Genomic DNA, 23,658 nt, shown 5'->3' on the forward strand with positions numbered 1-23,658 from the left:
TGGAGTTTTTAATCCCTGTCTTTATTTTTAGAGAAAGAGCACTCTAATAATCTGAGACTATAGAGTCTGTTAATAGTGGTATTCTCCCATAGTTTGTTGAATTTTCTAAATCGGATAGAATGAAAAAGACTCTAAAGCTTATCCAGATGTGGTTTTACAATGATGTCACTAGGCTTTATTCCATAATCAAGGCCCCTAAAAATATAGTTTTAGCCTTTGTATCAGCAACAAGGTTAATGGAATATGCACCAAGGGTAAATACTTTAGCAGATTGTGTCATCAGGAAATATTTAAACACCATTTAAAAGGATTTAAAATAAGTAGATTTTATTTTACACTGACTAATGCACAGAAATATAATACAATAGAGCTGTTAACAAATAAACCTAATGCTTTTCTCTCCTCTTCTCCTCGTCCTTGTGCCATCTGTATTGTTAAGTCCAATTAGCTTTTTGCATTTGGAGTTCTAAGTTACTATTCCTTTTGCCCACTGGAGACAATGCTTGCGTAGGTTTAGTTGTGACTATTTCAGAGTAAAGTCATATTTCAATCATTTAATTTTAAGACAGATAAGCTCATGCTGTATCATCGCTTAAATGGTTCTCCATTGCCTCACAACAGAGATAAATGTCTCAGCATTCCTATAGCACCTTTGATGATCTGACTCCCACTTTGCCTCTATTCTTGATCACTTCCTTAGGGTGCTTAGTCACATCAAACTGTGTGTTACCTAATTTTCATGAGATGCACATTCATATCTCTGTGCTGTTGACTATTCCACTGTGGTCCTTAGGTCTGACTGTCCTTCAGCTCTGAAATGCTACTCCAAAGCCTATAAAAATTCACCTCCTCTGTGGTATTTTATCTTCCTGATGAATTACCTCTTCCTTTGTTCTCTCCCATTACAGAAAATACCACAGAGTGAACAGCTTTATGTTTAGTTGTATATCTTTCCCTCCAAGAAACTGAACCAAGAATGCTCTGAGAAAAAAGCGAAAATATCTTAATTGCATATGTAACATCCCACCTCCGATTTATAACTTGTACACAGTAGATGCTCAACTAATTATCTGATTTAAACTATGTAGTTCAGAGACGTGCCCCCAGGAAATGTTTGGCATTCAGTTCAGTTTAGTCACTCAGTAGTGTCCAACTCTTTGCGACCCCATGGACTGCAGCATATCAGCCTTCCCTGTCCGTCACCAACTCCTGGAGCTTGCTCAAGTTCTTGTCCATTGAGTCAGTGATGCCATCCAACCATCTCATCCTCTGTCATCTCTTTCTCCTCTTATGCTCAGTTTTTTCCAGCATCAGGATCTTTTCCACTGAGTCAGCTCTTCTTATCACGTAGCCAAAGTATTGGAGCTTCAGCTTCAGCATCAGCCCTTCCAATGAATACTCAGGACTGATTCCCCTTTAGGATTGACTGGTTTGATCTCCTTGAAGTCCAAGGACTCTCAAGAGTCTTCTCCAACACCACAGTTCAAAAGCATCAATTCTTTGGTGCTCAGCTTTCTTTATGGCCCAACTCTCATATCCGTATATGTTTGGTATTAAGAGTCTTTATTATGATTTAACAATAATAGTATTACTTCTACAACCAAAAGCATGTGTTCATGGATCATTTATTCTTTAAAAAAACTAAAAAGGGTTGTGAGCAGTAACCATTTTTACGTGCACTATCACATGTAATTCCCACAGTAAGTCTCTGAAGTAAGTACTGTCATTTCTGTTTCACCAGGAAACCAAGACTTATGAAAGTCACACCTGCATAATTCTGCCTCTGAACTTTGTGGTAGGAAGACTTCTAAAAACAAAACTAGTGACTCTCACCTTACGGGAATTCCTCCCATTTGAGGGTGGGTGGCAACTATGAATGTGAGGACTTGTCATTCCCATGATTACCTTCAGTTCAGTTCAGTTCAGTCGCTCAGTCATGTCCAACTCTTTGCGGACACAAACTGCAGCACGCCAGGCCTCCCTGTCCATCGCCAACTCCCGGAGTTCACTCAAACTCACGTCCATCGAGTCGGTGATACCATCCAGCCATCTCATCCTCTGCCATCCCCTTTTCCTCCTGCCTCCAATCCCTCCCAGCATCAGAGTCTTTTCCAATGAGTCAACTCTTTGCATGAGGTGGCCAAAGTACTGGAGTTTCAGCTTTAGCATCAGTCTTTCCAAAGAACACCCAGGACTGGTCTCCTTTAGAATGGACTGGTTGGATCTCCTTGCAGAACAAGGGACTCTCAAGAGTCTTCTCCAACACCACAGTTCAAAAGCATCAATTCTTCAACACTCAGCTTTCTTCACAGTCCAACTCTCACATCCATACATGACCACTGGAAAAACCATAGCCTTGACTAGATGGACCTTTGTTGGCAAAGTAATGTCTCTGCTTTTGAATATGCTATCTAGGTTGGTCATAACTTTCCTTCTAAGGAGTAAGCATCTTTTAATTTCATGGCTGCAGTCACCATCTGCAGTGATTTTGGAGCCCAGAAAAATAAAGTAAGCCACTGTTTCCCCATCTATTTGCCATGAAATGATGGGACCGGATGCCATGATCTTCGTTTTCTGAATGTTGAGCTTTAAGCCAACTTTTTCACTCTCCTCTTTCACTTTCATCAAGAGGCTTTTTAGTTCCTCTTCATTTTCTGCCATGATTACCTTACTTTATATGAAAAAAAAAAAAAAAGATCATCCTGGAATGTCCAATCTAATTATTATCACTTTTAAAACTGGAGTTTTCTCTAACAAGTAGGAGAAGAAGTCACAGGTTCAAAGGATGTAAGGATTTGATGTAATAGATGATCTGCTTACTGGCACAGATGGAGGCAGGAGAGTATGGCCTCTAGAAGTTAAAAGCAGCCCCAGACTAACAACCAGCAAGGAAACAATGACAGCAGCCTTACCATTACAAGGAACTGAATTCTGCCAACAGCCTAAATGAGCCAGGAAGCAAAGTCTTTATCAGAGCCTCCAGAAGAGAGGTTCAACTGCTCAAATCCTTGATTTTAGCCTTGTAAGGCCTTAATGAGGAAGCCAGTTGGGTTGCCTAAAACAAAACTCATTTACTAGCTCATGGTTCTATAAGTATTGTAATAGGTAGTTTGGGTGGATTTAGCTGTGCATCAAAGAATTGATGCTTTTGAACTATAGTGTTGGAGAAGACTCTTGAGAGTTTCTTGAACTGCAAGGAGATCAAACCAGTCTATCCTAAAGGAGATCAGTCCTGAACGAAAACTACCTGCTAGTGTTGGAGGGCTTCCAGTGGGGGTGCCGGATGGCACGATCTCATCACAGGACAGAGGCACTGGAAGCAGCAGGTCAGGAAGGTCCCCCTTGGCATAAACCCTCTTGGAGGTCACCATTAACCCTACCATAGAACCCACAGAACCCAGGGCTGGGTGGCTGCAGGCCAAATAACTACCAGGGAAGGAGTGCAACCCTGTTGGCTTCATCAGCAGATAACTGGATTAAAGCTTTCCTGAGCAAGGCCCTGTGTACCAGAGCAAAATTCAGTTTTTCTCAATGCCAGTCCCTCCCATCAGGAAGCTTACACAAGCCTCTTAGCCTCGGCCATCAGAGGACAGAGAGAAGAAGCAAGAAGAAACACAGTACCACAGCAGCTAAAACAAAATCATATTACAGAAAGTTAATTATGACGAAAAAGCAGAAAGTTACATCCGAGATGAAGGGACAAGATAAAACTCCAGAAAAAAAACAACTAAATGAAGTAGAAGACATGCAAGCTTCTGGATAAAGAATTCAGAAAAATGATAGTGAAGATGATCCAGGGTCTCAGGAAAACAAAATAGAAAACATATAAGAAATGTTTACCAAAGACCTTCAAAACTGAAGAACAAACAGACAGAGATGGATAATACACTAGAAGGAATCTAGATCAGGATAACTGAGGCAGAGAACAGGTAAATGACCTGGAGGATGGAATGGTAGAAATCACTGCCACAGAACAGAATATAGAACAAAGAATGAAGAGAAATGAAGACAGCTTAAGAGACCTCTGGGGCAACATGAAATGGATCAACATTCTCATTATAGGGGTCCCAGAAGGAGAAGAGACAGGGAAAGGACCTGAGAAAATATTTAAAGAGATAATAGCTGAAAACTTACCTAACATGGAAAAGGAAATAGTCAAGTCCAGGGAAACAGAGAGTCCCAGGCAGAATAAACTCAAGGAGGAACACACCAAAACACATAGTAATCAAACTGATGAAAATTAAGGGCAAAGATAAATGACAAATAACATGCAGGGTAACTCCCATCAGCTTATCAGCTGATTTCTCAACAGAAACTACAAGCCAGAAGGGAATGGCATGATATATTTAAAATGATGAAAGAGAAGAACCTACCACCAAGAATACTCTATCCAGAAAGACTCTCCTTCAGATTTAATGGAGAAATCAAAAGCTTTCCAGACAAATGAAAGTTAAGAGAATTCAGCACCACCAAACCAGCTCTACAGCAAATGCTAAAGGATCTTCTCTAGACAGGAAACACAAGAAAAAGAAGAGACCTATAGAAAATAAACCCAAAACAATTAAGAATATGGTAACAGGACTGATGTATATAGATAATTAGGTTAAATGAAAATGGATTAAATGTTGTAACCAAAAGACACAGACTGGTTAGACAGATGAAAATGTACATGTATGTACTTCCACTTATCACATCACTCTGCTTGACCCCACCCCCAAATTCTGTGTAATTAATTTATATTGTTAAGTTAATCATGTTCCCATTATGGCTTGCAATGGTAATTATCTTCTATTTTTTGTCTGGCTATTGATTCTAAAAACTGATAAACATGTTTTACTATTTTGAAAAAAAGAAAGCAACCAAGCCTGTGGTACTTTGTTACAGTGGCAATAAGAAACTAATATGTCAACTCAGTATCTTGTCTCTCTTTAATTCTTATAGAATTCTTAGTTCACTCAGAATGCTCATCTTAATTCTTTTTTAATTTTTAGTTTTACTTTATTTTACTTTACAATACTGTGTTGGTTTTGCCATACATTGACATGAATCCACCACGGGTGTACATGAGTTCCCAAACATGAACCCCCCTCCCACCTCCCACCCCATATCATCTCTCTGGATCATCCCCGTGCACCAGCCCCAAGCATCCTGTATCCTGCATTGAACATGGACTGGCGATTCGTTTTTTACATGATATTATACATGTTTCAATGCCATTCTCCCAAATCATCCCACCCTCTCCCTCTCCCTCAGAGTCCAAAAGTCCGCTCTACACATCTGTGTCTCTTTTGCTGTCTTGCATACAGGGTCATCATTACCATCTTTCTAAATTCCATATATATGTGTCAGTATACTGTATTGGTGTTTCTCTTTCTGGCTTACTTCACTCTGTATAATTGGCTCCAGTTTCATCCATCTCATTAGAATTGACTCAAATGTATTCTTTTTAATGGCTGAGTAATACTCCATTGTGTATATGTACCACAGCTTTCTTATCCATTCATCTGCTGATGGACATCTAGGTTGTTTCCATGTCCTGGCTATTATAAACAGTGCTGCGATGAACATTGGGGTACATGTGTCTCTTTCTATTCTGGTTTCCTCAGTGTGTATGCCCAGCAGTGGGATTGCTGGGTCATGTGGCAGCTCTATTTGCAACTTTTTAAGGAATCTCCACACTGTTCTCCATAGTGGCTGTACTAGTTTGCATTCCCACCAGCAGTGCAAGAGGGTTCCCTTTTCTCCACACCCTCTCCAGCATTTATTGCTTACAGACTTTTGGATCACAGGCATTCTGACTGGTGTGAAGTGGTACCTCATTGTGGTCTTGATTTGCATTTCTCTAATAATGAGTGATGTTGAGCATCTTTTCATGTGTTTGTTAGCCATCCGTATGTCTTCTTTGGAGAAATGTCTGTTTAGTTCTTTGGCCCATTTTTTGATTGGGTCATTTATTTTTCTGGAATTGAGCTGCTAAAGAAACTAAAGACATATATAGAAAACTATAAAACACTGATGAAAGAAATCAAAGAGGACACTAATAGATGGAGAAATATACCATGTTCATGGATTGGAAGATCAATATAGTGAAAATGAGTATACTACCCAAAGCAATCTACAGATTCAATGCAATCCCTATCAAGCTACCAGTGGTATTTTTCACAGAGCTAGAACAAATAATTTCAAGATTTGTATGGAAATACAAAAAACCTCGAATAGTCAAAGCAATCTTGAAAAGAAGAATGGAACTGGAGGAATCAACTTGCCTGACTTCAGGCTCTACTACAAAGCCACAGTCATCAAGACAGTATGGTACTGGCACAAAGACAGAAATATAGATCAATGGAACAAAATAGAAAGCCCAGAGATAAATCCACACACATATGGACACCTTATCTTTGACAAAGGAGGCAAAAATATACGATGGAGTAAAGACAATCTCTTTAACAAGTGGTGCTGGAAAAACTGGTCAACCACTTGTAAAAGAATGAAACTAGATCACTTTCTAACACCTCACACAAAAATAAACTCAAAATGGATTAAAGATCTAAATGTAAGACCAGAAACTATAAAACTCCTAGAGGAGAACATAGGCAAAACACTCTCTGACATAAATCACAGCAGGATCCTCTATGACCCACCTCCCAGAATTCTGGAAATAAAAGCAAAAATAAACAAATGGGATCTAATTCAAATTGAAAGCTTCTGCACAACAAAGGAAAATATAAGCAAGGTGAAAAGACAGCCTTCTGAATGGGAGAAAATAATAGCAAATGAAGCAACTGACAAACAACTAATCTCAAAAATATACAAGCAACTTATGCAGCTCAATGCTCAGCTTAATTCTTCATTTACCAGCCTCCTTTCAAGACAGGTGTGGCTAGGTGACTATGTTCTGGTCAATGAGATATAAGCAGAGGTCGTGCAGATTTCTGAGAAGCTTCCTTAAGAGATGATAGAGAATCAAGGTGCACACTTTTGCTCTTTCACCTTTCCTGCTTTCTGCCTGGACTACATCTGTGAAGACTGACATTCTAGCAGCCATCTTGGAAACATGAGGTACAACAGAAGCCTCCATCCCTGATCTGCTGAACCAACACTTCCAGATTTCTCATTACACTTTTTCATAGTGAAAAAAAAATTGGACGTTAGGAATGAAGACTAAAATCCAGGTCTTTATTTCTGGCAAAAGGGTGTGTAGTGTTATTGTTAGTAACACTGATACTAATACTATTTATGTTCTCAGTAGTGTTTCTGAGATGAGAAGCTCAGGCGAAGGGATATTGTGTGAAATGTTCCAAGAAGAACCCTGAGATAAATCAACATCTGTGGTTGGAAGGAAAAGAAAAGGCTAACACACCAGAGCTTGAGCAGTAACAGAAATTGAGAGGGTGGGTGCTGCAGACACTGGAAGCAGAATGTTCTGTGATGGAAAAAATGATCAACAATCTGTCCAAGAATCATGAAATATATGGGCTTCATGTTCATCCTGGCTCTACAAGAATTTTGATAGCCTGGTGAGAATCATTTCAGCTGAGTTGTGAAGTCATTATGGACCCAATGGATGGCGAGTAGGTTTAATTTTGTGCCCTCTAAAGACATGCTCAAGTCGTACAAATCAAACCTGTGAATGTGACCATGTTTGGAAACAGAGCTTTGGCCGACATAATCAAATTAATAGAAAGTTATATTGGATTAACGTGGGCTCTAAATCCAACATGACTGTTGTCCTTATAGGATGAGAGAAATCTGGACACAAGGAGGATACCAAGGAATGAGAGAGGTGGAGACTGGAGTGATGTAACATCAAGCCACAGAATGCCACCAATTAGCCACAGAATACCACAAAATTAGCCACAGAATGCCAGAGATTGTAGTGACCACTGAAAGCTGGCATAGGCAAGGAAGAAGTCTCAAAGGGAGCAGAGCCTTACGGACACCTTGATTTAGGGCTCCAGACCACTAGATAACACGTTTCTGAAGTTTTAGACATGCAATTTGTGGTATTTTGTGATGGCAGCTCTAGGAAACATATATCGAGATTAGGGAGGCAGAGTGAGCCAGTGGAGGTAGGAACTGTGAGGATGAAGTTGAGAAAGGCAAGGCTGATATCATAAGTGGAAGATGAAACTCAAAGACATGTTTTTCCCATGTTTGTCTTTTTTTTCCTCTCCACATGTAAGAGACCTGAGCCTATCATATACTGACAGAAGAAGCTAGGACAGGAGGAGAGAGAAAGACACAGGAAATGTCAGGCTACCGGACAGAGGACCTCAGCAAGGTAGGAGAAGGAGGTCTAGAGAGGGATTAGCCTTTTGCAGGGGCATGAACACTCTTCCTTTGTTTCCTAAGAGAAGAAGGAAAACATTGGTTCTGACACAGGAAAGGTTCTATGACAGCAAACTGAGGAATCCCATCCAAGAGCTTCAATCTGAGGTGATTTTTTGATGATGGCATTATGTTCTGACCAGTAATGAGGTGATAATTTATTGTTGTTTTCATTTCCATTTCTCTAATAATTAGTTATATTGAGTATCTTTTCATGTGTTTTTTGACCATCTTTATATCTTCTTTGGAGAAATGTATATTTAGGTCTGCTAAACATGGGACCTCAGAGACAAATTCATGTCTACTTAAAATGGCTGAAGAAGAAATGGCTAGCTTTAGGAGCCTGGTGGGCTGCTGTCTATGGGGTCACACAGAGTCAGACACGACTGAAGCGACTTAGCAGCAGGGAAGAGTCAGCTTGCATTTATTTTAAGAAGATGTAATAAATAGAGTATGAAGCCACTATAAAGAGTATGAAGCCTTCTCTAACCATTTCCCACTGAAATATAAGCTCCATGAAGACAGGGCCTTTGCATCTTTTGTTATCCATTGGATCCTCAATGCTTAGAAAAATATCAAGAGTCTATATCATAATATTCATAATGATATTCATTAAGAACATTTAAGAATCTTCATTGAATGAATGAACCATTCTGGATAAAAGTGATTATCTTCTTTCTAAATAAGTTTCATCGCTTCATGGGATATATCAACTTTTATATTGATGTTTAACAGGTGCCTTATATTTTCTAATATGTTTGAGGTATTTGGGAGTTTTATAACAGTGTTAATCACAGTCATCAAATACATAGAATAGAATTTCAAGATGAACTGTATACTCTCAAAATTCATAAATTGAAATCCTAGCCCCCAGTATCCGAGAATATGACCTTAAATGGAAATAGAGTCATTGCAGTTGTAATTGTTAAGATGAAGGCACCAGAGTGGGCCCTAATCCCATATGACTTGTGTTCTTATAAAAAGAGGAATTTTGTACACAGGCAGCACACAAGGAGAATTCTATGTGAAGATGAAGGCAGAGATTGGGGAGATGCTTCTACGAGTCACAGAACACTAAAGATTGCCAGAAAACCACCAGAAGCTAGGAAGAAGCATGGAACAAATTCTTCCTTATAAGCCATCAGAAGGAACCAACCCCACAACACCTTGATCTGGGACTTCCATCCTCTAGAATTGAGACAATCAATTTCTGTTGTTTAATCCATCCAGCAATACTCTATTATGGCAGTCCTAGCAAACCTACACAAGTAGTTTAACCAAAAAATAATTCACTACGTATTGGATAATTAAATGAAAAATTCTATGAAGCTACAGGAACAGCCTTCCTCATTAAAACTGTTTAGCACATTTAGCATATTAATTACTGCTGAATTATGCATTAGTGTTTGTTGTCATTTACTTTAAAATATTAATTTACTGATTCTCAGTGTTTCTTCAACTTTCAATTCATTTCAACTCAATCTAATAAGAGATTATCAGATGCCAATTGGGTTCTTAATCCTATGGTACCTACTATAGAAATTATGTGGAGAAGGCAATGGCACCCCACTCCAGTACTCTTGCCTGGAAAATCCCATGGGCAGAGGAGCCTGGAAGGCTGCAGTCCATGGGGTCGCGAAGAGTGACTTCACTTTCACTTTTTGCTTTCATGCATTGAAGAAGGAAATGGCAACCCACTCCAGTGTTCTTGCCTGGAGAATCCCAGGGATGGGTGAGCCTAGTGGGCTGCCATCTGTGGGGTCGCACAGGGTCGGACATGACTAAAGCAACTTAGCAGCATAGAGATTATGAAAATAAGCAGTATGAGAACCGTACTCAATGTATCCATACTTTTCTTTGGAATCAAGGTCTGCTGCTGCTGCTGCTTCTAAGTCGCTTTAGTCGTGTCTGACTCTGTGTGACCCCATAGACAGCAGCCCACCAGGCTCTCCCATCCCTGGGATTCTCCAGGCAAGAACACTGGAGTGGGTTGCCATTTCTTTCTCCAATGCATGAAAGTGAAAAGTGAAAGTGAAGTCACTCAGTCGTGTCTGACTCTTAGTGACCCCATGGACTGCAGCCCACCAGGCTCCTCTGTCCATGGGATTTTCCAGGCAAGAGTACTAGAGTGGGGTGCCACTGCCTTCTCCAGGAATCAAGGTCTATCGCCTTTAAAATAAGTTAATATTGCTGGAAAGAATGCATTCAAGTGACAAATTTATAGGAAAATGATATGAAAGAAACTGAATCAAAAGAAGATGTGGGAATTGAGGAAGGGCATCAAATATGTGTAACACTTTGATGGGGGTAATGGTGCTAGAGGTATGGAGAATGCCACACTTGATACTGGTTAAAAGGAAATGAGTAAGCTGATCAATCTAATTAGATATCAAAATAAATACTAGAGAGAACTAAAAGATAAGTGTTGATAGGTGAAGGCAATCAGAGTCCTGAAATATCCATCTTTTGACCAATTTTATTATATATATATTAAAATGGGAAAAATATTACAAAAATTCAGCTCTATAATAACCAAACTGTAGTAAACTTAAAAGATAAAACAACTCTTTCAGAGACAAGGAAATGAAACACTAGAATCCCATTCCTGGGAGATAAACACTGTTAAGACTTTAGTGTATATTCCTGCTACTACTGCTAAGTCACTTCAGTCATGGATGACTCTGTGCAGACCCATAGACGGCAGCCCACCAGGCTCCCCCATCCGTGGGATTCTCCAGGCAAGAACACTGGAGTGGGTCGCCATTTCCTTCTCCAATGCATGAAAGTAAAGAGTGAAAGTGAAGTCGCTCAGTTGTGTCCAACTCTTAGCCACCCCATGGACTGCAGCCTACCAGGCTCCTCCATCCATGGGACTCTCCAGCAAGAGTACTGGAGTGGAGTGCCATTGCCTTCTCCTAGACAGACATATTCATATATGTATGTCTACAAATCCATGTATACATAGACACATGTATATGCTCATATATTTTTCTAAAATAGACTCACATAATACAAGCCATTAAATGTTTAACACCTTTCCACATTGTTAAATATTATATTTTATTAATTTTTAGAATATAATTGATTAACAATGATGTGTTAGTTATACCAACTGGTATACTTGAAGTGATATAGTTATATACATACAAGTATTCATACTTTTTCAAATTATTTTCCCTTTTAGGTTATTGAATATTGACCTGAGTTCCCTTTGTTATTCAGCAGCTCCTGGCTGGTAAATACCATAGTGAAATGTTCTTCTATAGCACTGTAAAGTGTATGGCCACACAAGATTCCATTAGTGGATATGTAGAAGTTTTTTGCTGGTGTATTCAGGCCAGTGATTTCATTTGCTAAATTCTAATTAAAAGATGCTTACTCCATGGAAAGAAAGTTATGACCAACTTAGATAGCATATTCAAAAGCAGAGACATTACTTTGCCAACAAAGGTCTGTCTAGTCAAGGCTATGGTTTTTCCAGTGGCCATGTATGGATGTGAGAGTTGGACTATGAAGAAACCTGAGGGCTGAAGAACTGATGCTTTTGAACTGTGGTGTTGGAGAAGACTCTTGAGAGACCCTTGGACTGCAAGGAGATCAAACCAGTCCATTCTGAAGGAGATCAGCCCTGGGATTTCTTTGGAGGGAATGATGCTAAAGCTGAAACTCCAGTACTTTGGCCACCTCATGCAAAGAGTTGACTCATTGGAAAAGACTCTGATGCTGGGAGGGATTGGGGGCAGGAGGAGAAGGGGACAACAGAGGATGAGATGGTGGGATGGCATCACTGACTTGATGGGCATGAGTCAGAGTGAACTCCGGGAGCTGGTGATGGACAGGGTGGCCTGGCGTGCTGCAATTCATGGGGTCGCAAACAGTCAGACACGACTGAGCGACTGAACTGAACTGAACTGACCCTTTGTTACTAAGCGAAGAGGACTTTTAAAGTAAAGCATCCATTGCAAACTATTACATTTAGAATGGATAAACAACCAGGTCCAATATATAGCACTGGGAACTATATTGAATATCCTGTGATAAACCATAATGGAAAAGAATATTTTAAAAGAGTGTGTATATATGTGTAAACGAGTCACTGTGCTATACAGCAGAGATTGGCACTACATTGAAATCAACTGTACTTCAATAAAAAAATTAAAAGTAGAGCATCCATTGTTAACCCAAGGATCTGGGATGTTGCTAAACCTTAAGCAGCCCTTCTGGAGTCTTTGATCACTTAGTAACTTGGCCTCTGAAAACTTTTACTTCTTTTCATTATTTGTTTTTTTTTTCCTTTGTATTCTCAAGGCTTCTTAGACTTTACAATTTAATGCTATGTGTCTGTGACATCAAAAGGGCATAAAAGTATGACTTAGTTTGTAATAGGGAGGCAACATCACTCATAGATGAGATCACTGCATTACCTGGAAACCCTCCCAGGCTCTGTCTTATTGATACTCTGCCTTATGGGTTAGAACACAAGCTTGTTAACAGTATTCCCTTCAGTAACATTACTTTATGTGAGAGCAGTGATTTAGAATCACTGCACTGTGGTATTCAAAAATTCAAAATGAAAGAAAATATCAAGGTTAAAGCAAAGTTTTATTTTGCTATGAAAATATGTTTCATAAAGCACCAGTATGAATGAATATAATTTAGCTCAAATTTGTAGAGTGTTGATAAGTTTCCTTATAATGCTTGGTTAGAAGTACCTAACCTTTAAATGCTTTTTATTGTGCCATAAGCAGTCCAGCTTCCTTTACCATAAATGTCTCATTGTAAGACTTAAGTGTTTGGAAGGTTCAAGATGAACATTTCTATTTTGCTGTTTATACATGGTCCTTTTTGACCTTGGTAAATAAGGCCAAAAAAAAAAAAAAAAAAGCTTTAGCACTTTCATTGGTTAAAGATATAAATGCTTACTGTCTATCTGACTTTACTAGTATTATATCTGCTTTTCCTCTTTCCTTCTCTCTCTCTTTGCCTCTGCCTCTCTCTTTCTGTCTCTATCGCTCTTACATACACACACACACACACACACACACACACACTCCTTACATCACTCTTACCCTTGTGTTACTGTCTCAGTGATAGAAGCTCAGATCCTAATGGAGATGCAGAGTGCTAGAAATCAGCCACTCTTATTCAATCATAAGACTACTATAGATTGCTGAGACATTACACTTGAAAATATTCATGTTTTAAGGTTTGATGTCAGATTTAATTATTTTAGGGAGTGCCTTTTGACCACTCCCTCTGTGAAATTTTAGTATTTAAAAGCCCTGATGGTTTAGGCTAGGTTAAGAGAAGAATTGAATTGAGGGATCCTTCTTCTTTCTTCACTGATCAGCACAGCTCACAAAAACCTCCTTGCCATGCTTATATTATACTTTTCCCAATGACCACCATCTTGCTATCCTTGTTTCCAAAATCTTTGCAAGTTTCTGTGAACCATCTCACAAACTTCTTAAAGATTGCCACTTTCTGGTACGGTGCTCATTTAAAATGAGGATGATCTGGTTGGCTACAGTTTGGATGGTCATCATCAATCAGGATGCTATCTAGCCTGAACTTTTGAAACAATCCAAGTATGTTGTGAACAGGCTCACAAAAGGTGTTTTTCTCCTTTATGAACATATGGTATATACACGTTAAGTGGTTTCACAATAGCTCTGCTGGTTATATCAAGATAGGTCCTTCAATCTTTCAATAATGTTTTTAATCACAAGCTTTAAAGCACAATTGTTTCTACCTTGAAATTCTTAAAAATCTGTTATGAGACAGAAATAAGAGATTAATGGAGATCTTGCAAAAAAAAGATAAATGGCACCACCAGAATACCACAAAACTGGGGGAAAAATTAATTGAACCTATACTTTTGATAAATATTTATTTTTTGCAGAAGAAAAATGCATACTAGTTTAAGCTGTCATTATACTAACCTACATCCTATTTTTCATATTATTAGTAATACATAATGTGGTAGTTTATATTCAAAAATAAAACCAGAATGTATATACCTCATGTATTTATCCAGAAATACACCAAGGTTACTATGGTTACGAAAAATCCATTACCTTTGAATACAGAATGAAAAAGTTTGACTTAAAGTGTGTGCTATTTATTATAGCAAACATCAACAGCCTTCGGGAGGTTCTCTAACTGGATTCATTTTTCAGTGTCATAACTGACCCACCATTCTACTAGCTTATGGCCTATGCAAGGCAAAAAATTTGAACTGTATGCATTTTTAAATATATTTTGTACTAACTCAAGGTGCAGTGCTGCTTTTGACTTTTAATGCTTCATATTTAAGAGAAAGAAGAAAAGCATTCTAGCCACCTAGATGCTAAGTGGCGTCTGAATTGAAATGAATTTACTTTGACCTGTATCCAGCATGGTGGCAAGATTCTTTTTTTTTTTTTTTAACACATAGCAGAAGAATGTTAGTTCTATGTGGAAACTTAAAGGGAAGCTACAAATAAATGGAGTAAGAGTGAGAAAAAAAGTTGACACCTTGAATATTTAGGAGGGGATATTAAGCCAAGTTATTGAAAAAGTTTTTTTATGGTATAGAAGGCAAGGAATTGTAAATAGTGCAGATGCTTATAACCAGAAAAAATGGTATGAAATAGCTCTTAAACAAGTTTCAAAACGAATCCTCATCCCTACTAAATTTTTGCTCATCAAGACTATGACTAATCAAATCAAAGGAAAATGTCACTAATCATCATACAAAAAGTATGCAGTAAATAAGGATTTAAACATGCAAATAAAATAATATTTTCAACTTGTTAAACTGTCAAAGACATAAGGAAATAACATTCACTTCTGATGAACTTTTCTGGAAAACAATGAAAAACGCATATCAAATATTCTGAAAAAGTTTGCTACCTTTGACTTAGCTATTTCCCTTTTAGAGATCTAGCAAACAAAGATTTATGTATAATAATATGTATCACAAAACATTTAAAACAGAGATAAATCAGGAACTTTTGAATTTTGAAGTGGCTAAATGCATGAGTGTATATCCATAAAATAGAATACAGCAAAATATTTCTAGAAAAACCCTTCATGCTATGGGATGTATTCATAATAAGGGAACATGCAAGGATTCCAAATTTTACATTATAGTTCAATTTTGTTAAAAAGAATAAAGTGCTAGAAGGAATTACATCAAATATTAGAGTGTCTATCTGTAAGATGGGATATCTGCATGTTTTAAATTATCTTCAGTACACATGTGTCATTTTTATAACTAAAAACTGCTATCAATTATTTCTCCAACCTAGACGAATGCATCTTCCATTTCTCAGTCTCTCTATGAATTGACATTTCAGCACTGGAGAGATTCATTTTAGTGATCCTACAGTCTCGCTATTACTGACAGCACCAGCCCTCATGGGATAGGATAGAAGTTCCATCTGCAAACTATTTAGCATGGAAAGAACATTATGCCACAACCATCCAGACAGCAAGACAGGCCATGAGCACCAACTGCATCATAATACATTATATGATGGAACATGGCAGGATTTAAAGCATGTGTAGAAGCTAAAGCAAGACCCAATGACAAGAGCAGTATCCTCCATCAGCTTGTTCCAGTGCTGTGCTTAGTCACTCAGTTATGTCCAACTCTTTACGACCCCATAGACTGCAGCCCACCAGGCTCCTCTATCCATGGGGATTCTCCAGGCAAGAATACTGGAGTGGGTTGCCATGCCCTCCTTCAGAGGATCTTCCCAACCCAGGGATTGAACCCAGGTCTCCCACATTGTAGGCTGATTATTTACCAACTGAGCCATCAGGGAACTCGCAGCTTGATACTGGCTCACTTCAAACAGCCAGATTCCCTCTCCCATTCTGTCTTTTCTGTGATTTTGAGTGGGCAGGTGGACTTTGGAAAATAAATAACAAAAATTTAGTGTATACTGCAAATATAAAATCTTAGAGTTGAAAGAGATCTCAAGGGCCATTATATTCATCTTGCATGCAAGTTGTGGAATCTCAAGAAAAGTGAGCACTCAGCCTTTGCTAATAGAGAAAACACTCACTTCAGGATGCTGTTATGAACTTAAAATTATGTTTTCCAAGATTTGCATATTAAAACCTTAACCCTCACTGTGACTATATTTGGAGGTAGGGCTTTTGAAGAATTGATGAAGGTTCATTGGGGTTATAATGATAGGTCCCTAATCCAATGGTTCTGATGCTCCTACAGCAAAAGAGGCAGCAGGGGTGCACACAGAAGACCACGTGAAGCATAGGGAGAAGCTGGCTGTCTGCAAGTTAAGGAGACAGGCCCCAAGAGAAACTGAACCTGCCAACACCTTAATCTTGAACCTCTAGCCTCCAAAATGGTGAGAAATAAATTTCTGTTGTTCAAGTCTTCCAGTCTATGGTATTTGATTATGGATGCCTTAGAAGATCAACACAGGTGCTCAGGGTTTTTAAACCAGCTGCCAGCTCCCTTTCTGAGTTGTGATAAATAATAAAATGTGTCCAATAAGTAGAATGTATAGAAGTGAGAGAAATGGACTTTGACTCCAGATAGACTCAGATTTGAATCAGTTCTTCCAGTTGCTGACTAGGATTTCTTGACATCTCTGGGCCTCAGTTATAACACTTGAATCATCATGTACAACTTTAACCTATTATATTGTTTTGATTTAATGCCTCTCCTTAGTGATTAACATTGCATTCCCCCTGTGCTTTGTATCTTCTGACGTTTGGAGATAAAAGCAACAAGTAATATAGGTGTTTGTAAGATGCCTGGAGGAATTAGGGAAAAAATGCTGAGTCTTATCAGATAAAAGCCTTCATCAAAAAAATCTACAAACAATAAAGAGGGCGTGGAGAAAAGGAAACCCTCCTACATTATTGGTAAGAATGCAAACTGGTGCAGCCACTAAGGAGAGCAATATGCTCTTGCTGCTGCTAAGTCACTTCAGTTGTGTCTGACTCTGTGTGACCCTATAGACGGCAGCCCACCAGACTCCCCCATCCCTGGGATTCTCCAGGCAAGAATGCTGGAGTGGGTTGCCATTTCCTTCTCCAATGCGTGAAAGTGAAAAGCGAAAGGGAAGTTGCTCAGTCGCGTCCGACTCTTCGCAACCCCATGGACTGCAGCCCACCAGGCTCCTCTATCCATGGGATTTTCCAGGCAAGAGTACTGGAGTGGGGTGCCATCACCTTCTCCGAGGAGAGCAATATGGAGGTTCCTTAAAAAACTAAGTATAGAACTACCAAATGACCCAGAAATTCCACTCCTGGCATATACCTGGAGAAAATCATAACTCAAAAAAGATACCAGCACCTCAATGTTCATCGCAGCACTATTTACAATATCCCAAACATGGAAGCAACCTAAATGTCTGTCGACAGAGGAATGGATAAAGAAGATGTGGTAAGTATATCACTCAGCCATAAAGGAATGAAACGGTGCCATTTACAGACAAAAGGATGAAACTAGAGACTCACAGAGAGTGAAGTAAGTCAGAAAGAGAAAAACAAATATTGCATATTAATGCATATATATGAAATCAAGAAAAATGGTACAGATGAAACTATTTGCAAAGCAGAAATAAATTATGGACACCAGGGGGTGGAAGGTGGGGTAGTGGGATGAATTCCGAGATTGGAATTGATATATACACAATATTGAAACTGTATAAGACAGAGAACTAATGAGGACCCACTGTATAACACAGAGAACTCTACTCAGTACTCTGCGGTAACCTAAATGGGAAGGAAATCCAAAATAGAGGGGATATATGTATACATATAACTGAATCATTTCACTGTACAATACTATAAAGCATCTATACTCCAATAAAAATTAAAAAAAAATCTACCTAAAGGATGAAAACCATTGAAGAAGCCATTATCATTGTAACTAGAAAAGATGGTTATGAACTCTGTAAAAATACCCACTTTCTTATAGTTGAGGCATCTATTACACCATGCTAACATTTGCCACAAGCTTTCGATGCAGGTATATAGTTACGTGGGTCTTTAAGGATTCAAGACAACATAATTTAGTATCATTTTTTTAGGTGGTATGAGAAAGCAGTTTGAATGGCTCAGAGGTTAAAGCATCTGCCTACAATGCGGGAGATCTGGGTTCTATACCTGGGTCGGGAAGATCCCCTGGAGAAGGAAACGGCAACCCACTCCAGTATTCTTGCCTGGAGAATCCCATGGATGGTGGGCTACAGTCCACAGGGTCGCAAAGAGTTGGACACGACTGAGCGACTTCGCTTCACTCTCTTCCCCATCCTGTTCATTCTCTGGCTTTGTAGCGCCACCTTATGTGGCGTTTTGTACGTTTGGAAATCTTCAAGGTCCACACTCTGAGACCCGCCATCAGTCACACCACTTCCCTGTAGACGAGGTCAGCACTCACTTTGCACAGGGAAGGGGTCTTGGTTTCTTTTTCTTGGGTTTCTACATTTCCACCCATCTTTTCCCTATTGTTTTTTCTTTCCCATTCTATTCCTGCTCTTCACCCCATTGTGATCATCTTTCTTTGTTCCCAGGCGTCATTTGACTTCATTCATTCCCTTATTCTCTACCGTCTCTGCGATCAGTGGGGAAATGCAGTCATGAACAAGACAGACACAGCCCTGTCCTTATGATGCTCATGGTTTCATGGAGCAAAACGATAAGTAAACAGGCAGCCTAGTGCAAACCAAAAAGTGAGGTGGGCATAAAGGTAGTCAGTGAGCACACAGGGTTACACCTGACTTATACATGGTGTTCCCCAAAGACTTCTTGTAGGAAGTGTCTACAGTGTGCCTGAAAGCTGTGCTGTCCCCGTTACATATGATGATATAGCTGGTCCTAATAAGTGCTTTGTATAATATTTATTAAGACATGGGTAAGGTTCATTCCAAGATGTGTTTTCATTTCTACTGAAATAAATTCTGTGGCCAATAACTTTTAGTTAAAATAATGCCTTCAGATATTCCTAGGACAAGGTTAATCTATTTTTAGTTTACTTTTAGTATTTATTTTTTAGTTTTCTTGACTAAGTGTACTTTACTCAGAAGATGCTAAGTATTTTATCTATAGTTTTATTTCTCTTCAAAGTCCTGAAAGTTTCAGTTATCTCCATTTAATAGTTTCAGAAACCAAGCTTTAATATTTACATAACTTGTTTTAAGATCATATTCTCTTCATCATAACTAGGATGCCTGAGATGGTGTCAAAGTCTAACTCTCATAGGCTGTGTGGTCTTGAGCAAGTTGCTTAACCTTTCTGTGCCTCAATTTTCTCATTTGTGAAATAGGAGTATTGATAATACCTACCTTACAGGATAAGTATTACAGAATTCTATCCAAGTATGATGAATAAAATATAAAAGCAATAGTTCTCATGCTTTGAGGCCTCTCAGACCAGAGGACACAAAGATGTGAGCTCTGAAAACGCAACTGGGTGGATGAAAGACCCAGCCCTGTCCCAATACTCCCCTTTCCTATGTCTGTACATGCTGCCATAAAGTTGCGAGCACCAAGGTGGGGAATGGAGTACCATGTCTGGCTGATTCTCTGTTACAGCCTTAGTGTGTGGACACGCAGTCACTTCAGTCATGTTTGACTCTTTGCAACCCTGTGGACTGTAGCTCACCAAGCTCGTCTGTCCATGGGATTCTTCAGGCAAGAATGCTGGAGTGAGTTGCCATGCCCTTCTCCATACAACCTTAGTACCTGGCACTAATGTGAAGGAGTGAATTCATTAAAAAATTAATCATGTTTCTGACTCTAACTTGTTGTACCTTTCATGAAGACTTTTAATATCTCTAACACCTCAGTTTTCCATCAACCCATATTTGATTAATGATGTCTGACCTAGTAGTCACATACAGTATCTAAAATATCATAATATATAAGGCTATAATCACCATACACATATAAACATGATTCAGACTCCAGACAACATACATAATTTGAGCATTTTCTTTTTCTCAAGTGTCCTGACACTTTATAATACAACATGAGCAGGTATACTATGTTTTTTCCCAAATGGTCTAAAATTCAGGCCACACTGAGTCATACTTCTGAGTCTTAAGATTATTCCACATTCATGAGGGTTTTAAAGGGGTTAACATGTGTCAGTGGCATTTGTTTGAAATGACGTCACTACCTCAGTTGAACTGACATGACATCATCATTGCTTTGTGAGTGTGGCTGGGGACCACACTGGGTCCCAGCTTCAATCCTGTGATCAATAGGAGGCAGAGGAATCATATGCTGAGCTCTTTGTGTTGATACATTTCCAAAGCCCCCTCTGCACCCCTCTGAGTAAAGGTATGTTAGTAGAAGGATTCAGGTAAGAAACAGGGTCAAAAGTAGAGAAGACACAGTAAGACAGCCTTGGGGTAAGGAAGTCAACACAAGCCCTTTTCTATTTTTCAAGCTTTGGCTTCACTGTCAGTGCAACATAACCACAAAGATCATGGAAGCTGAAAGATTTAACAGGAGACAAACCTAAGTAACCCAACTTTTAAATCTGCATTCTCAGATAGCTATAAATTATAGTTTATAGTTATCTTACATTTATTAGTTTGGAAGTACATATACTTTAATAGAGACTATAACTACTTACTAATACCTACAGAAGTCTTACCTGTGACTGTGTAGTTCTCTCCATTGCCTGAGTAGATTAGCATCCCATCCATATATAAAGAGTACTGAGTTATAATACCATTAGCTTTTTGGGGTGGATTCCAGGAGAGTAACAAAGAATGGGGAAGGGATTTGGCTACTGGTGGCTGAACCTGTTGTGGGGCTGTGGGAAAAATAAAAAGACTTATTCATTATAATTTTAGTTTACATTTCTAATTTAAACTTTTCAGACCCAAACCAATAAACCATGGAATAAACGTGACATCCCGTGCATGGAAATGTCCCTGATTCGAGAGCATCTTATCAGTAATTGCTTTAGTACTAAATACTTGTCTTGAATTTATGAAAATTTGCATCAACCATAAATGGTGATTATTTATATTTTATATTAGTTCACTTGACTGATGCTTGTGTTACTTCATCAATAGTATTACTAACCCATAATCTTTACTTGGGGCTATGCCTTTCAAAGCAAACTAAACAGAATCCCTACCCTTGAGGAGCTTTTGATCTAATGGGAACAATGCTAAGTGGCCCATAATTTATATAAAAAACCTATTAGCAGCCATAAAAATAAAACACAGCATAAATTAAATTTATTATACATGAAAACTATATTGTGAGTTTTTTTTAATAAAGGGTGTCTGTCCATTTCCAATAAATTGGAATCCCAGAAACAAACAAACAAAAAAAACTTTTAGAAAATGATCATAACCATAACCTATAGCTTGGTAAGTTGGTAATAAATTTAAGAAAAATCTAGAAATTGGGAAATAACAAGAAGGAAATGGTGAACTGGAGGAGTAGGAATCCCTCTGGGATCAAGTTGTGAAGTAGATTTGGAGGGTACAAGGAGAAGGAAGTGGCAACCCACTCCAGTACTGTTGCCTAGAAATTCCCATGGACAGAGGAGCCTGGTGCAGGCCACTGTCCATGGGGTCTCAAAGAATCAGACACGACTGAGCGGCTTCACTTTCTTTCTTTCTTTCAGGTAAAACCTGGTCAGAGAGTGTAGTGGATGAAGAGAAAACAGAGAGATATAGGATGATCTGTGCCAGGAGTTGGTAGAAGTAATTAGAAAAGGGAATGATTATACGTGCCTCAGCAGAAACAAAGACATTAAGAAAAAGTGCTAGCATTGGTAGACCAGATGGAGTGCATGTTGAGAAAACACAGAACATGGGTCACCAATGCTACAGTCTGGGTGAGAAGGTTCTGGTGAGGTCAGGTGCAAGGCATGAAGAACAAAGGGTCACAAGAAGGGTTTTACAAACTTCTGTCTTCTGTCCTGGTTATATCAGATAGACCATTGTCTTTCTTTACACATCTTCTCTGTGAGTGGTTCTTAACTTTAAGGATTTAAAAGAGGTGGGATGGGGTAGGGGGATGAGAAGGGGGGAAAGGAAATGGTTGGATACTGAAATAGAGAGACTGGGGACTCTTTCCCCCTAAAGATCAACCTTTTAAATCTCCTGAATAACTTTATAGCTAAACAGTCAGAGAAATGTGTAACTCGTCTTATCTCGGAGAGAGAAATATGAAGTAACAATGCTTTAAATGTTTTGAGAGCTGTTATTTCTTGAAGAGATGTGTTCTGATGCTTGAGCAAAGCTTTCACTTTGGAGTGCTAAAATATTTTCTCTTTCCCACTGCCTTCCTAATGTAAGCTTTCTGAAACATTAATTTATGCCAACAGTTTGCAAGCTCCACATACAACAAAAGTGAGGCTTGAATCAGAAGGAGCCAGGCCATGATTAATAATGCCTCGATTGGCGTTTGGAGGTTCCATCACACTGAAATAATTGTTACCCGTGCTGGTGTTTAGCAGTTAAAAGAGACCATGGAAATCAACCATTTGATTCTCAATTTCATACTGTGCCATACAATCAATTCTTTTTAGTCAGACTGTCTCTAGATTTACTTCTGAGCCATAGTAAAATGAGGAAGCTTTCATTAATCTTTCAGATGCTTCATATTAATGACAAGGCTCTTGCATGAACAATGTAACAGCAATTAAAAAGCCCATTAATCTGCATTACCGCTATTAAAGATGCATGTCATTAAAGGGTATGGAGTTTGATTCATTTTCGCACCCCCCCAAAAAATGGAGCAATTATGGCCTGGCAATGCACTTTGTCATCAAATTAGGTTGGGGTTTTCTAGCAAATGGCCTTGCAGTATTTAGCTCTTCTCCTATTTTATTATTCATGACTGAAATGTGGAAGTCAAGACCTTTGAAATTACTTTACCTTCTTGTGGAGTAGAGATGTTCAATGCATGCAAGCTCTCGGTACAGCCAGCCAAAGTGCAAGCAGCTAGGGTTACTGCATAGTTTTTGAAGGGTAGCAAGCCTGTCAATATGCCTGTAATAAAAGGGGACAAAGAGAGGTTTGCATATTTACCATAAGCCATGAAGAGTATTGTGTGTGTGTATACGTGTGAGATAAAAAGGTAGAGACACAGAGGATAAAAAAACAAAAACATATGCTTCTTAAATCCATTTCCCTGCCCATGTGTTGATTGTAGAATGCTGCGACTAGTGAGAAAAAATTGTGAGACTGACTTCTTGTTAAGACAGTTTTAAATAGCATTTTCCCCATCGTGCCTCTCAGGACGCGAATGCCCTGAGATGTTTCTCCTGAAAAACTGGGGAGTTCCACACACAGTTCATAGAGCAGAACTCAGTGTATCTGATAGTAAAGAC

The 23,658-nt window shown here is 38.9% G+C and overlaps 1 protein-coding gene across 1 annotated transcript in view; it reads right to left on the reverse strand.

The window, feature by feature from the left end:
- The window catches only part of USH2A (usherin), a 983,289-nt gene that overhangs the window by 471,441 nt on the left and 488,190 nt on the right, over nucleotides 1–23,658 (reverse strand). The window contains exons 32-33 of the mRNA XM_060396021.1: nucleotides 23,204–23,317; nucleotides 20,956–21,117 (exon numbers count right to left, since the gene is read on the reverse strand). Coding sequence (XP_060252004.1) covers nucleotides 20,956–21,117; nucleotides 23,204–23,317 — 276 coding nt within the window. The remainder of the gene's footprint in view (nucleotides 1–20,955; nucleotides 21,118–23,203; nucleotides 23,318–23,658) is intronic.

This window comes from Ovis aries, chromosome 12, assembly GCF_016772045.2.
Source record: "Ovis aries strain OAR_USU_Benz2616 breed Rambouillet chromosome 12, ARS-UI_Ramb_v3.0, whole genome shotgun sequence".
In the NCBI taxonomy this organism is placed as follows: Eukaryota; Metazoa; Chordata; class Mammalia; order Artiodactyla; family Bovidae; genus Ovis; species Ovis aries.